At 44.3% G+C, this 14,704-nt stretch overlaps 1 protein-coding gene across 1 annotated transcript in view; it reads left to right on the top strand.

The window, feature by feature from the left end:
• The window catches only part of LOC144483335 (uncharacterized), a 37,680-nt gene extending 26,433 nt beyond the window's left edge, over positions 1-11,247 (top strand). Inside the window, exon 5 of the mRNA XM_078202051.1 lies at positions 10,212-11,247. Coding sequence (XP_078058177.1) covers positions 10,212-11,105 — 894 coding nt within the window. The 3' untranslated portion in view covers positions 11,106-11,247. The remainder of the gene's footprint in view (positions 1-10,211) is intronic.
• The last annotated feature ends 3,457 nt before the right edge of the window (positions 11,248-14,704 follow it).

Raw genomic sequence — 14,704 nt, 5'->3', positions numbered from 1 at the left:
AAATGGTAGAGTGCGAGAATGGCCGTTTGAAGGAGGACTCCCACTGGGACAGTTGCACTCAGTCACTCAGTCACTTCAAAGGAAACGCTGCGGGAAGAGCAGGGGATCAGAGGTGACACCTTGGCTTCGACTACCAGGAGAATTGTGCTTTATGACCCAAGGATACCAGATGGTCTCTAACCATGATCCAGAGACTATCAGAAGCTGTTAAAGGAACTATAATTTATGATCAAGGACTGTTAACTGGACTTTGCTTCATGACTTGTATTGGGAACCCTGATGTATAAATATCCATGCTTCTTGTGTTCAGAGAGAACTTTGGCTTCCGCAAGTTCTCCCATAAGCTTATGAGAATAAAGCATGACTGTATTTTGACTCATACCAGCCTATAGAGGTATATTTTCCGACTTCAAACATGCTGTGAAAACAGCCTTGGTGATTTCTTGCAGTGCATCTAATATGTGGGATACACTGCCACCATTGTGGGCTAATGGTGGAGAGTGAATGTTTAAGGTGGTATTTGAGATGCTGATCAGGCGGGCTACTTTGTCCTGGATAGGATCTACAAAATTGTTGCAGATACACTCATCCAGGTAGGGAATATTCCACCTTACTCCTGATTTATACCTTGTGAATCATGGCAAGCCTTTGGGGAGTCATTAAGTGAGTAACCTGCCACAAAACTCCCAACCTCTGATCTGCTCTTGTAACCACAGTATTTAAATGACTGGTCAATGGTAACCCCAAAGTTATTGCTGGTGGGACATTCACTGATGGTAATGCCATTGAATATCAAGGGAAGATGGTTAGATTTTCTTGCTGGAAATAGATATTTCCTGATAATTATGTGGTGTCAGTATGAATTGACAATCAGCTCTAACCTGAATGTTCTGGTCCTGCGCTGCATGCGGGCAGCTTCAGTATTCAGAGTTGTGAATGGTAATATGCACTGCAATCATCAGTGAACATCCCCGTTTCCGACCCTACAGTGGGGAGACGGTAATTAATGAAGCAGCTGAAAATGATGAGGCCCAGGAGACATGAGGAACAACAAAATATATTTATATCGCGCCTTGAAATAATAAAACATCCAAGGAGCATTGTAAAATAAAGTATGATATTGAGCCACAAAGAAGATATTAGGTTAGATGACCAAAAGTTTGGTCAAAGTGGTAGATTTTAAGGGGTGTGTTAAATGAGTTAAGCGAGGTGGAGAGTTGGAGACGTGTAGGGATGGTATTCCAGAGGTTGGAGCCTAAGCAACTGAAGGTAGAGCTTGCACTGGTGAAGCAAGGTCAGGGACAAACTAAAGACCAGAATTAGAGCAGTGTAATATATTGAGGGTTGTGGGGCTTATAGGAGATTATAGATATTGGGACAGGCAAGGTCATGGAGTGATTTGAAACCAAGGATGAGAATTTTAATATTAAGTTGTTGCTTTACTGGGTGGATCATCGTGCACAAGGGTGATAGTGGAACAACACTTAATGTGAGTTTAAACATGGCCAGCAGAGTTTTAGATGAACCCTGCAGTGACCCTTGCAGTGATGACTGACCTCCAACAACCACAGCCATCCTCGTCTGTACCTGGTATATCCCCAACCGGTGGAGAGTTCCCCCCCGAATCCCACCGACTCCAACCCTTAAAAGGTGAAGGGGGAAAAGTTTGTGCGGAACCGTTAGAAATGGCGGAGGTGCTTAATGAATACTTTACCTCGGTATTCACGGTGGAAAGGGATCTGGGTGGTTGTACTGCTGGTTTGCGGTGGACAGAAAGGATCGAGCATGTGGACATAAAGAAAGAGGATGTGTTGGAACTATTGAATGGCATCAAGGTTGGTAAGTCGCCGGGACCGGATGGGATGTACCCCAGGTTACTGTGGGAGGCGAGGGAGGAGATTGCGGAGCCTTTGGCGATGATCTTTGCATCGTCGATGGAGACAGGAGAGGTTCCGGAGGATTGGAGGATTGCAGATGTGGTCCCTATATTCAAGAAAGGGAACAGGGACAGCCCGGGAAATTACCGACCGGTGAGTCTAACCTCAGTGGTTGGTAAGTTGATGGAGAGGATCCTGAGAGACAGGATTTATGATCATCTAGAGAAGTTTAGTATGATCAAAAGTAGTCAGCACGGCTTTGTCAAGGGCAGGTCGTGCCTTACGAGCCTGGTTGAGTTCTTTGAAAATGTGACCAAACACATTGACGAAGGAAGAGCGGTGGATGTGGTCTATATGGACTTCAGCAAGGCGTTCGATAAGGTCCCCCATGCAAGACTTCTTGAGAAAGTGAGAGGGCATGGGATCCAAGGGGCTGTTGCCTTGTGGATCCAGAACTGGCTTGCCTGCAGAAGGCAGAGAGTGGCTGTGGAGGGGTCTTTCTCTGCATGGAGGTCAGTGACCAGTGGAGTGCCCCAGGGATCTGTTCTGGGACCCTTGCTGTTTGTCATTTTCATAAATGACCTGGATGAGGAAGTGGAGGGATGGGTTGGTAAGTTTGCTGACGACACCAAGGTAGGTGGTGTTGTGGATAGTTTGGAGGGATGTCAGAAGTTGCAGCGAGACATAGATAGAATGCAAGACTGGGCGGAGAAGTGGCAGATGGACTTCAACCCGGATAAGTGTGTGGTGATCCATTTTGGCAGAACCAATGGGATGAAGCAGCAGTATAAAATGAAGGGTACCATTCTTAGCAGTGTAGAGGATCAGAAGGACCTTGGGGTCCGGGTCCATAGGACTCTTAAATCGGCCTCACAGGTGGAGGATGCGGTCAAGAAGGCGTACGGCGTACTGGCCTTCATTAATCGAGGGATTGAGTTTAGGAGTCGGGAGATAATGCTGCAGCTTTATAGGACCCTGGTTAGACCCCACTTGGAGTACTGCGCGCAGTTCTGGTCACCTCATTACAGGAAAGATGTTGAAGCCATTGAAAGGGTGCAGAGGAGATTTACAAGGATGTTGCCTGGATTGGGGGGCATGCCTTATGAGGATAGGTTGAGGGAGCTTGGTCTCTTCTCCCTGGAGAGACGAAGGATGAGAGGTGACCTGATAGAGGTTTACAAGATGTTGAGAGGTCTGGATAGGGTAGACTCTCAGAGGCTATTTCCAAGGGCTGAAATGGTTGCTACGAGAGGACACAGGTTTAAGGTGCTGGGGGGTAGGTACAGAGGAGATGTCAGGGGTAAGTTTTTCACTCAGAGGGTGGTGGGTGAGTGGAATCGGCTGACGTCGGTGGTGGTGGAGGCAAACTCGTTGGGGTCTTTTAAGAGACTTCTGGATGAGTACATGGGATTTAATGGGATTGAGGGCTATAGATAGGCCTAGAGGTGGGGATGTGATCGGCGCAACTTGTGGGCCGAAGGGCCTGTTTGTGCTGTGGCTTTCTATGTTCTATGTTCTATGTAACCCTGCGTCGGTCCCTTTCTGCCAAACTCAGTCAAATGATGTCTTGATGGATTTTCTTTGTTCTTTTTTTTGTTTTTTTTTTGTTTTCTTTGAGAAAACAAAATTTTCTTTGTTCTTCGTTCTGTTTGGAACATCCCAAATGCTCATCCAATTTCCTTTGTAATTGTTTATTGTCTCCACTTCCTCCACCCTCGTAGGCAGCGAGTTTCAGGTCATTACCATTCGCTGCATCAGAATATTCTTCCTCACATCTCCCCTCCCCGCTTGCATCTCTGACCCGAAACAAGAAATCTGTGTCCCCCTCGTCCTTGTCCCTTCAGCTAATGGGAACAGCTTTTCTTTGTCCACCTTATCTAAACCTGTCAGAATCTTGTCCACCTCTATCAAATCTCCCCTCAACCTCCTTTGCTCCAAGGAGAACAACACCAGCCTGACATTGACAATAAAGAACAAATGAACAGAATATGTTCCTGTCTGAAATCAAATGGGAATGTTTAATTTCTGTTTTAAAGATATTGTGAATATATTGTCCTGGACAATAAAGGAATCAGCTATAACTGAGCAAGAAGAAGACAGTTTCAATGTGGAATTGACTGGAATATTCTCTCTGGATTTAAACAATGGAGGAACTGCAAACATGGAAGAAAATAAATTTCAAAATGTGAACTCTGTACAGACTGTTTTCAAAATAGAACTTGAAAATTCACAAATGAACAGCAATGAAGACTCTCCTTTTGCAGGAGGAACTTTGGACTATAATTATTGTAAGAAGAAAACTTTCAGAAAAGACTGCAAGCAGTAATTTCCATCTTCAGTGGACTGAGATTCCTGGACATGGAACCCAGCAGTGTGCTGTTACCAAGCTGGACTTGTGAATGTGAAGTAGACAATGGAGGGATTATTGTGTCTATTGCAGGTTATAAGATAGATCAACACAGGAAAACAGTGGATTTAGGAACAGGAGGAGGCCATTTGGCCCTTCGAGCCTGCTCCACCATTCAATAAGATCATGGCTGTTGTTAAGATATACAGCATGTTGTATATTGTAATATTCTAAATGGGATATTATGAAGGTGATACATTTCCATTTTTTCCTGTTTTTGGTACAGAAATCTAATTTCATAATTCCTATGTTTTAGAAATATGAATTAGTTGCAAGAATTGCTTTTAAAAAATGGAAAACCTGGATTGAGAATCTGATGAAAACACCCTCAGGGAATTCGCAGTCACAAAGCATGGCCCATGTTGGTTTAAGAAGTCAAAACTCGAGAGGTAAGAACTGTAAAAGGTCAGCTGGATCTTTTAGCTGGAGACATTGGGACTGACAATTATTGTACTGTTTTTGTTCGGTGAATTTTTCATGCAGACCTCAGGGAAAAAGGGTTTAGTTTTGAAGCTAAATATCTGACAGATATTCCACCTGGTCTCTGTTACCATGGGGATATGTGATTCAGGGTGGAGCCTTGGTTAGAATTAGACCATAAGATATAGGAGCAGAATTAGGCTATTCGGCCCATCGAATCTGCTGTGCCATTCGATCATGGCTGATAAATCTCAATCCCATTCTCCTGCCTTTTCCCCGTAACCTTTTGAGTCCTTTCCAATCAATGACCTGGTTCCACAGATAGACAGCGGACAGTCTGCAGTTAGCTTGGAAGCCACCAGTTGTGGGATCAGGAGCTGTGAACCAGCTGTGGGACTAGAAGCTGAGAGGACCATTAGAAACCAGGGGTGTTTCCAACATTTAAATCCCTCAGCAAGAATGCAGTGAAGCTCATGTTTGGACTGAGGAGTCCACAGTTTGAGAGCTTAAAGGAAAATTGGAGACTTGTTTAATGAAAAGATAATGGATGGACTCCCATAAACTCTTGGAGCTTGGAGAATATCTGGAGTACTGGGGAGAATTAGAGTGAATTGAGAGCTTTGACATACCTTTGGGATGGTCCGAGGAACAGAAGTGAATGAAACTTCAAGATATTAAGTATAAAGAAACTCTTGGGGTGAGGTAAAAAAACAGAACTAGGTTTATATCATAAATCTTTATTGTATTCAATTTGTAGTGTTGTCTTTTTAAATTTTATTTAAACATACAGTAAAGTTTGTTTTTGTTTAACAATGTGGAATCTTGTGATGTAATTCTTTCAGTTAATCACCGGGTGTTCGAATTTCTCTGCAAACGTTAACAGTCCTGACCGGGATCGCAAAAATTCACACAAACAGTGTTTCAAAACAAATCGAAGAAAAAGATGGTTTTTCTTCTTCAGTCCAAACGTTACACATGAAGAAACCCTCTTCTGGTATCTCCAATAATTTGTTGCTTCGAACAATTCTTTTCATGGAACAATCAGATAATTGATGACTGAAAATGGAACTAATTGTATCCCTTTAAAGCAGGAGGGCGATCGCCCGGCACAGAGGGGAATTAGGGATTTCTCCCATAGACCAATTGACAGGGATTCTACCCTCCAACCACCTGAAGTGAATTCTTTACATGAATCATCCGTGCCAGTGCAGTTATCAACTTGCAGTTTGGCTGATCAGAAAATGCTTTGTTGCTGATTATCCTTGTGTTAGGAAGTGACGATGCCAAGGCCAGATTTTGTTTCCTCCTTGATCGGGATGTAACCCATGTCCACATCGTCACTTCATTCTTCCACTGGTTGTATGGTTCAGACTCCGAGAGCATCAGCAGGTAATCAGACCCTGACAATTCCCACTGCCTTTCAGTCATTTCTCACAAAAGCTGCTGGGATTGGAAGCTTCTGTCTGAAATATACTTTCTTTTAGTTTCCAACATTCACCACGAGACAAGCATTTTCTGTTACCATGTTATAATCCTGACAGCCTTGGGGCGGAGTCAATCTTTATTTGGTCTAGATTTATTCACAGAATCAAACATTACAGGTTCAACTCTGACTCCAAGTTATATTCGTGAGTCCCACTTTGTACCTGCTCATTATAACTGTCTAATCAATGCCCTCCATTTGAATAAACTTAACCTCTATTGATATAGTTAACACCCACAGGCAGAGAATCCAAAAGATCACTAATCGGTGTGCCTGCCCTGGTGTTTCAGCAGCTTGGTTGAACAAGTGAATCCTTTCCCACACACTGAACAGGTGAATGGTCTCAGTTTGGAAATGAAGGGAAAATAAAATTTCAGGCAGAAGCTTCCAATTTGGTAGGTTTTATGAGAAATCGCTGAAAGTGAGTGGGAATGATCAGGGTCTCTCCCCAGTGTGAATTCCCTGATGTTTCAGTAGGTCAGATGATGTTCTAAAGCTCTTTACACAGTGAGAGCGCCTGAACGGGGTCTCCTCAGTGTGAATGCGCTGGTCGACCCTCAGGTAGGCTCAGGTTTTAAAGCAGCTCCCACAGTCAGAGCATTGAACAGGTTTCTTATTGGGGGAGGTGCCTCAGTGTTCCAGCAGACTGGATGATTGACTGAGTCACTTCCCACACACACATCAGATGAATGGCCTTTTCCCAGTGTGTAATCGTTTGTGTCTCAGCAGACTAGATAATTGAGTGAATCCCTTCCCACACTCGGAGCAGATGAATGGCCTCGGCCCAGTGTGAATGCGTTGGTTTGTCAGCGGGAGGGATGACTGAGTGAATCCCTTTCCACACACACAACAGGTGAATGGTCTCTCCCCATTGTGAACCCGCTGGTGTGTCAGCAGGGCAGACGGATCGCTGAATTTCTTCCCACACTCAGAGCAGGTGAATGGCCTCTCCCTGATGTGAAGTCGCTGGTGATTCCTCAGGGTGGATGAATCACGAAATCCCCTTCCAAACTCAGAGCAGGTGAACAGTGTCTCCACAGTGTGGCTGCATCGAAGGGTTTCCAGTTTCGAGGGACAATTGAATCCCTTCCCACAGTCCCTACATTTCCATGGTCTGCATGTCTTTGTACATTTGCAGGTTCAGATGAAGGTTTGATCCCATAGATAACACATACATGGTCTATCTCCTCACTGTGAATCCTTCAATCTTTTCCAGGCTGTGTAACTGGTTAAAGCTCTTTCCACAGTCAGTTCACTGGAATACTCTCACTCGAGTGAATGTGTCTCAGTGATTTTCCAGTCACACTGATGTTTAAACAGTTTGAAGGAACAGACAAACATTTCCCATTCTAGTTTCAAATGCCGATGGTATTCAGATCCTGAATAATTGGGTGACTCTGTCAGATCCTAACGTCATGTTTGTTGAGATTTGTGTCTGTAAATTCTCCCCTTCTAATAGCCTGTGAAAGAAATTCACAAAAATCATTGCTGTCAGTACAGGATAAAAACTCAGAACAGACAATTCTAGTTTCTGTGGAACATTCTTTCCTCTCATTCTTGAAAATTTGTAAATCTCCATCCCAAACACTCTCCCTCCATTCTCACTTTGCTGGACCTGAAATAGACATTGTCCTGAGGGTGCTGATTCATCCTAATCGACAGATCCGTGCTGACTGTTTCATGTACAGGACACATATTCCTGAAATCTTCACACAGGCTCGTGTCTAAGCATATAAAAAATTAGCATATTTAGTGGACTAAAAATGTATGCAATATTCAGAACTCTATTACATGATTAGAGATACAGATGGGTGCGGAAGAACTTGACTTAGGGAGCAAGCAATCATGTTCTGGAACTCACTGACGATGAGAGTGGTGGAAGTGGAGACGACCAGTGATTTCAAAATAAAGTTGGTCGGGCACTTGAAGGAATTAAACGTACTGGGGAACAGGGATATCGAGGACAAATGGCACTGAGTGGATTCCCCGACAGAGACTTGGCATGGACTCAAGTTGCTGAATTGATTTATCTTGTGCTCTGCTGACTCTTTGACTGGAAAATATACAGTGTAGTTACAATACTATTCTGGAATTAAACAACATCAACTGTAATACAAATCCATAAATAATATACCTAATATGCACCATATAGTAAGAAGTCTCACAACACCAGGTTAAAGTCCAACAGGTTTATTTGGAATCACAAGCTTTCAGAGCGCTGCCCCTTCATCAGGTGAGAAGGAGCAGCGCTCTGAAAGCTCGTGATTCCAAATAAACCCGTTGGATTTTAACCAGGTGTTGTGAGACTTCTTACTGTGCCCACCCCAGTCCAACACTGGCATCTCCACATCATATGCACCATATAACAACACCAGACATATCAATGTTGTTACGATCCTCATGGTCACCTTATAATAAACAAATTCCCACAAATCCCATTGGAATAAACTAAAAGACAATGTTTCATTTTTAAACATTTTTACTTTCAAAATTAATCTAAAATTAACATCACTGAATCATTCATTAAGAAACAGTATTTGAATAGACAAGATAAATTACACTTTAAAAAGCTCAGACAATAAAAACAGGTTCCACAAAATCACAAACATTTCCCCCCTCAGTATATTTGGCTCTAATTCCAGTTCCAGAGAATTTCTCTGTCTCTGTATTTCCCAGGGGGGGAAAGAAAGTGTTTTCCTCACAGATGTTGTCCTCTTTTTAGGTCAAACCAAGTAAACAAACTCAGATTAAATCAGGACAAAGTAAAAGGGGCAGCTCCCCAAAAAGGAGGGGGAACAGCCCGAACAGAAATCAAAGTACAAAGGAAACTTAAAAACATAAAATGAGAAATACGATGTTGTCCAGAGGATGAAGTTTGAGTCTGTGTGTGAAGTTTGAGTCTGTGTGTGAAGTTTGAGTCTGTGTGTGAAGTTTGAGTCTGTGGTGAAGTTTGAGTCTGTGTGTGAAGTTTGAGTCTGTGTGTGAAGTTTGAGTCTGTGGTGAAGTTTGAGTCTGTGGTGAAGTTTGAGTCTGTGGTGAAGTTTGAGTCTGTGGTGAAGTTTGAGTCTGTGGTGAAGTTTGAGTCTGTGTGTGAAGTTTGAGTCTGTGGTGAAGCTACAAACAGAAGCTGTTCTGTTTCAAATCAAACTGCGGGACTTGGAAGAATTTGATGGGAAGTGATTTTGCAAAGTCCCCTCCCCCACTCCCTCAGCTGGCAGCCCAGCACGCAGGCGCAGAGAGTGCTGCTGAGCCGAGCTGTCCGGAGCAGGCGCAGAGAGCGCTGCTGAGCCGAGCTGTCCGGAGCAGGCGCAGAGAGCGCTGCTGAGCCCAGCTGTCCGGAGCAGGCGCAGAGAGCGCTGCTGAGCCGAGCTGTCCGGAGCAGGCGCAGAGAGCGCTGCTGAGCCCAGCTGTCCGGAGCAGGCGCAGAGAGCGCTGCTGAGCCGAGCTGTCCGGAGCAGGCGCAGTGCGGCTGCCGCCAGCGGTCCGCTCTCGATCTCTTTTTGGAGCAGCAGCCGCCGGAGAGAGAGGGGGGAGGGGGAGATCACCGAGCGGCTTCTCGCTCTGGCCGGAGCCGCCAGCCGGTTGCCTGGAAACCGTGGCTGGAGGAGGTGCAGGGGGAGGGGAACAATGGGTGGGGGCGGGGCTCCCGGGTCCGCGAGCCGGGCCTGCGCCATGGAACCCCACAACGTCACTGCGGAGCCGAGTAATTCCTATTGGCTGATTCAGGCAGCGCTCCATTGTGACGTCTCAATGCGGAAGTTGGCCATTGAGCTTCAGATTAAAGCTTCCACTTCGATTTGAAAAGACTTCGGCCATCAGTGAATGGAAAAGCAGCAACACACTGCCACACCCGAGTGAGATTGTTCCAGAGCACTGACTAAAGAGCTTTAACTAGTTACACAGCCTGAATAAATATCACACCATTCACAGCGGGTAGAGACTGTACCCGTGTTCTGTGTGTGGACAAGGCTTCAACTGATTGTCCACCCAAGGGAGAGGCAAGGACACCTGCACCATGGAGAAACCATGGAAATGTGCAGACTGTGGAAAGAGATACAGAGCCCCCTCTCTGCTGGATGCTCATCGGCGCAGCCACACTGGGGAGCGGCCATTCATCTGCTCTCAGTGTGGGGAGGGATTCGCTCTGTTGCCCAGCCTGCAGTCACACAAGCGAGTTCACACCGGAGAGAGACCGTTCACCTGCTCTCAGTGTGGAAAGGGATTCACTGTGTTATCCACTTTGCAGAGACACCAGCGAATTCACACTGGGGAGAGGCTGTTTATCTGCTCTCGGTGTGGGAAGGGGTTCAGTCAGTTTTCCAACCTGCAGATACACCAGCGAGTTCACACTGGGGAGAGGCCATTCATCTGCTCTCGTTGTGGGAAGAGATTCACTCGGTCATCCGACCTGCGGACACATCAGCACATTCACACCGGGGAGAGGCCATTCACCTGCTCTCAGTGTGGGAAGGGATTTACTCGTTCATCCGACCTGCGGACACACCAGCGAGTTCACACTGGGGAGAGGCCATTCACCTGCTCTCAGTGTGGGAAGGGATTCACTCGGTCATCCGTCCTGCGGAGACACCAGCGAGTTCACACTGGGGAGAGACCATTTACCTGCTCTCAGTGTGGGAAGGGTTTCAGTCAGTTATCCACCCAGCAGAAACACCAGCAAATTCACACTGGAGAGAGGCCGTTCACCTGCTCTCAGTGTGGGAAGAGATTCACTCAGTCATCCCACCTGCAGAGACACCAGCGAGTTCACACTGAGGAGAGGCCATTCACCTGCTCTCAGTGTGGGAAGGGTTTCAGTCAGTTATCCAACCTGCAGAGACACCAGCGAATTCACATGGGGAGAGACCATTCACCTGCTCTGAGTGTGGGAAGGAATTCACTCAGTTATCCCACCTGTTGAGACATCAGTGAGGTTCCACTGGGGAGAAACTGTCCACCTGCTCAGTGTATAAAAAGTGTTCAGAATTTCATCACAGCTGCTGAGGCACCAATAAGTTCACAGGGGTTGGATTCTGCTGTTATTGTTTCTGCTCTCAGTTACATCCAGGACTGCATTTTGTTCATTCTCACAGTTGGTCAATGGGGAGGGTCGGAGGGTTTCTTTCTGCTGGACTGGCCGGTCTCACAACTTTCCCTCCAGTGGGCTGATGCTCTTTGAGTCTTGTTGTGAATACCTGATTTCAAATTTCACAAGGATCACAGAGTGACAGGATGTTAGGAAGTTCAGAGATATTTAGTCAGCATTTCTGTTTGAAACTCCCCCAGATGCCCATCCAATTTCCTTTGTAATTGTTTATTGTCTCCACTTCCTCCACCCTCGTAGGCAGCGAGTTCCAGGTCATTACCATTCGCTGCATCAACATTTTCTTCCTCACATCCCTCCCTACATCTCTCACCTGAAACTTTAAATCTGTGTCCCCCTTGTCCTTGTCCCTTCAGCTAATGGGAACAGCTTTTCTTTGTCCACCTTATCTAAACCTGTCAGAATCTTGTCCACCTCTATCAAATCTCCCCTCAACCTCCTTTGCTCCAAGGGAAACAACCCCAGCCTGACATTGACAATAAAGAACAAACTAACAGAATGTGTTAGAACCTGAAACCAAATGGGAATGTTTAATTCCTGTTTTAATGATATTGTGAATATATTGTCCTGGACAATAAAGGAATTGGAATAACTCACCTTGGGAGTGGTTGAATGGAATATGTCAATCTGGTATCCATCTACAGTCCAGTGAAAGTCTGGAATATGTAGCTGGTAATCCCTCCCTAACAGCACTGTGGGTGTACTTACACCTCAGGCATTGTAACAGTTCAGGAAGGCAGTGTTGGGGTTGACCATGGTCGAGGCAGCTACATACAGCCACATATTCTGTTATAATTGAAGGACTGCAGATTGAATGTGAGGCATTATGGGACTGGACTATCTTGACCACATTCCTGTGACTGCTCAGTTTCTGCAATCACGGACCATTAAAGCTGCTTAGTGCCCAACAGAGGACCTGGTGAGAATATTTACTCAGAATGAGTTAGAATTAAACTTATTCCAGGACCGACTGGTGTTCAGTGGCTGAGATACCCGAATCTGTGAAGAGAAGGTCTGACCAATCAACAAACAGTGGGAGATAGTTGGTTAAGAAGTTAAAAAGCATTCTCAGGCATTGTTTAAATTATTTTATCCCAAATTTGTGATAAGAACTTTGAGGGGTTTGTGACCCGTTAGTCGGTGAAGTGACGGTATACTCCAAATAGCACTGGTCTGAAAAGCAGACCTCTGAGTAGATTCTAATGGTTATAAACTGACTCAAGCATGGCCAGTGAAAAAATCAGAGCTCGAGTGAGGACTGGACAGGTCTCTTACCTGCTAATTGGAAACTAAGAACAAGAAACGTATCGATAAAATTATTAGAGAATACAGCCAACGTTTCGAGTCTGGAAGACACTTCATAACCGCTCTTATGAAGGGTCATCCATACTTTAAACATTGACTCCATTCTGTCTCCACAGATACTGTCAGACCTGCTGAGATTTTCCAGCATTTTCTGTTGTTGTTTCAGATTCCAGCATCCGCAGTGTTTAACTTTTATGATAAAATGATTAGTTCTGATTGGAATCCCTACGACCTTCCTGCAAAACAGAGGGAGTGGTGGGAAAAGGGGAAAAAGGATAAGGATGGTAAAGTCTGGGTTCTGATTCTGCGAGCCCATGTAGAATCAACAAAATGAGTGAAGCAGTTTATAAAGAACAGAAGTTATCCATCCCTAAAAAAACTGATCCAATTAAAATAATTAGGTTATGGAATATAACAAAAAAATGAAGAGCTGAAGTTTACAATCGAGTTTGTTTTGATTTTTTTACTTGTGTAAAGTGGTATTATTGTGTGCCAATTTTTTTCTGCTCACTCCCCATCCCTTTAGGTTCTGAAGAAAAGTTAACCCTTTCAGCAGACAATTCATTTCTTTTCAAATCATCTGAAAACTCATGTCTATTTTAGTTTATAATTGAAGATTTATGGGAATTGGCTAAGATGGGCTTTCAACATTTTTCTATTCTTTCTCTATTCACTGTTAATCAACACTCTGTTTTATCTTTCTGACTTGTTACATTTTTAATGATTAATAAACTTTCTGAATTCACCATTCAATGTGTTCTTTCTTGCCAGATGGTTAAGTCACTGGAACCTGGTGTGATTTACGATTAGGGAGGTTATTGTAAACAAGAGAACCCCATAAATCTTAGTTCAAATAAATCAAAGTTCTTACAAATGAAATGCTATCCTTTATTACGAGAGAAATTGAACAAAGGGGTAAAGATGTTCTGCTTCAGTTATGATGTGGAGATGCCGGCGTTGGACTGGGGTAAACACAGTAAGAGGTTTAACAACACTAGGTTAAAGTCCAACAGGTTTATTTGCTACCAGATAAACCTGTTGGACTTTAACCTGGTGTTGTTTAACTTCTTACTATGCTTCAGTTATACAGGGCATTACGGAGACTGCATGTTGAACACTGGGTGCAACTTTGTCTCCTATTTAAGAAATGATACAAATGCATTGAAAGTGGTTCAGAGGAGGTTTAATAGATTGCTTCCCAATTCTTGACCCTTACAGTATAAATTATGTCCGATTTTCCTTGTCTTCAGCTCTGACAAAGGGTCATCCTGACTCAAAATGTTGTCTCTATTCTCTCTCTACAGATGCTGTCAGACTTGGTGAGATTGTCCAGCATTTTCTGTTTTTGTTTCAGATTCCAACAACAGCAGAATTTTGCCTTTATCCCAATTCTTGTTGGGTAAGAGAATCAAAAGTATTGGGTATAGAACGAGAATGTGGAACGCAACACAAACAGATCAGCCATGACCTAAATAAACGGTGGAGCAGACTCAAAGGGCCAAATGACCTACATCTGCTCCGGTGTTGAATGTTGGTCACAAATTCCTGAGAATTGTGAAACAAGGCTGGAAGATTCGCCTTGCTTGTGTGAGTGGGAAAATGCCCAGGAGAACCATCACTGTGAAGGACAGTTCTGGGATTAAAGGTTGCCAGACTGGAAAAGGAAAACAATGGAAATAAACCCTTGGGGAGTAAAGAATCACTTTGGACTGGTTTTTGGAGAAAGAGTGTCAACATTCCAAGGCAGAATAAAATATAACGGTTGAGTGGGATATTTGATGGTGTTAAGAGTAAAAGGGCAAAGTTTAATTTTAAGTTTAAGAGCAATGTTCCCTTCAAAAAAGTGTTTAATCATTGTTGCTTCCAGTTTGTTGGAATAAAGGCCAGAAACTTGAAGTTTTGTCGTGTGATTCTTTCATTTACTCACTGGGCTTAGAATTCTTTTTTTTTTTAATTGTTGATCGTTACAGAGATCCTAACAGTTCATTTAAAGCCCCGAGTTTTGATTTCCCATTTGAGCCTGGGGCACCTTTCTGTCTCTCTGTTGCGCGTGTCAATGACAGCCAGGCGACGGAGCTGGGGGCTGAATTTAGCTGAGAATAACGAGGCCT

The sequence above is a fragment of the Mustelus asterias genome, unplaced genomic scaffold, assembly GCF_964213995.1.
Source record: "Mustelus asterias unplaced genomic scaffold, sMusAst1.hap1.1 HAP1_SCAFFOLD_63, whole genome shotgun sequence".
Taxonomy (NCBI): Eukaryota; Metazoa; Chordata; class Chondrichthyes; order Carcharhiniformes; family Triakidae; genus Mustelus; species Mustelus asterias.
Note: the sequence above shows the minus strand (reverse complement) of the source record. Positions and strands in the feature narration are given on the sequence as shown.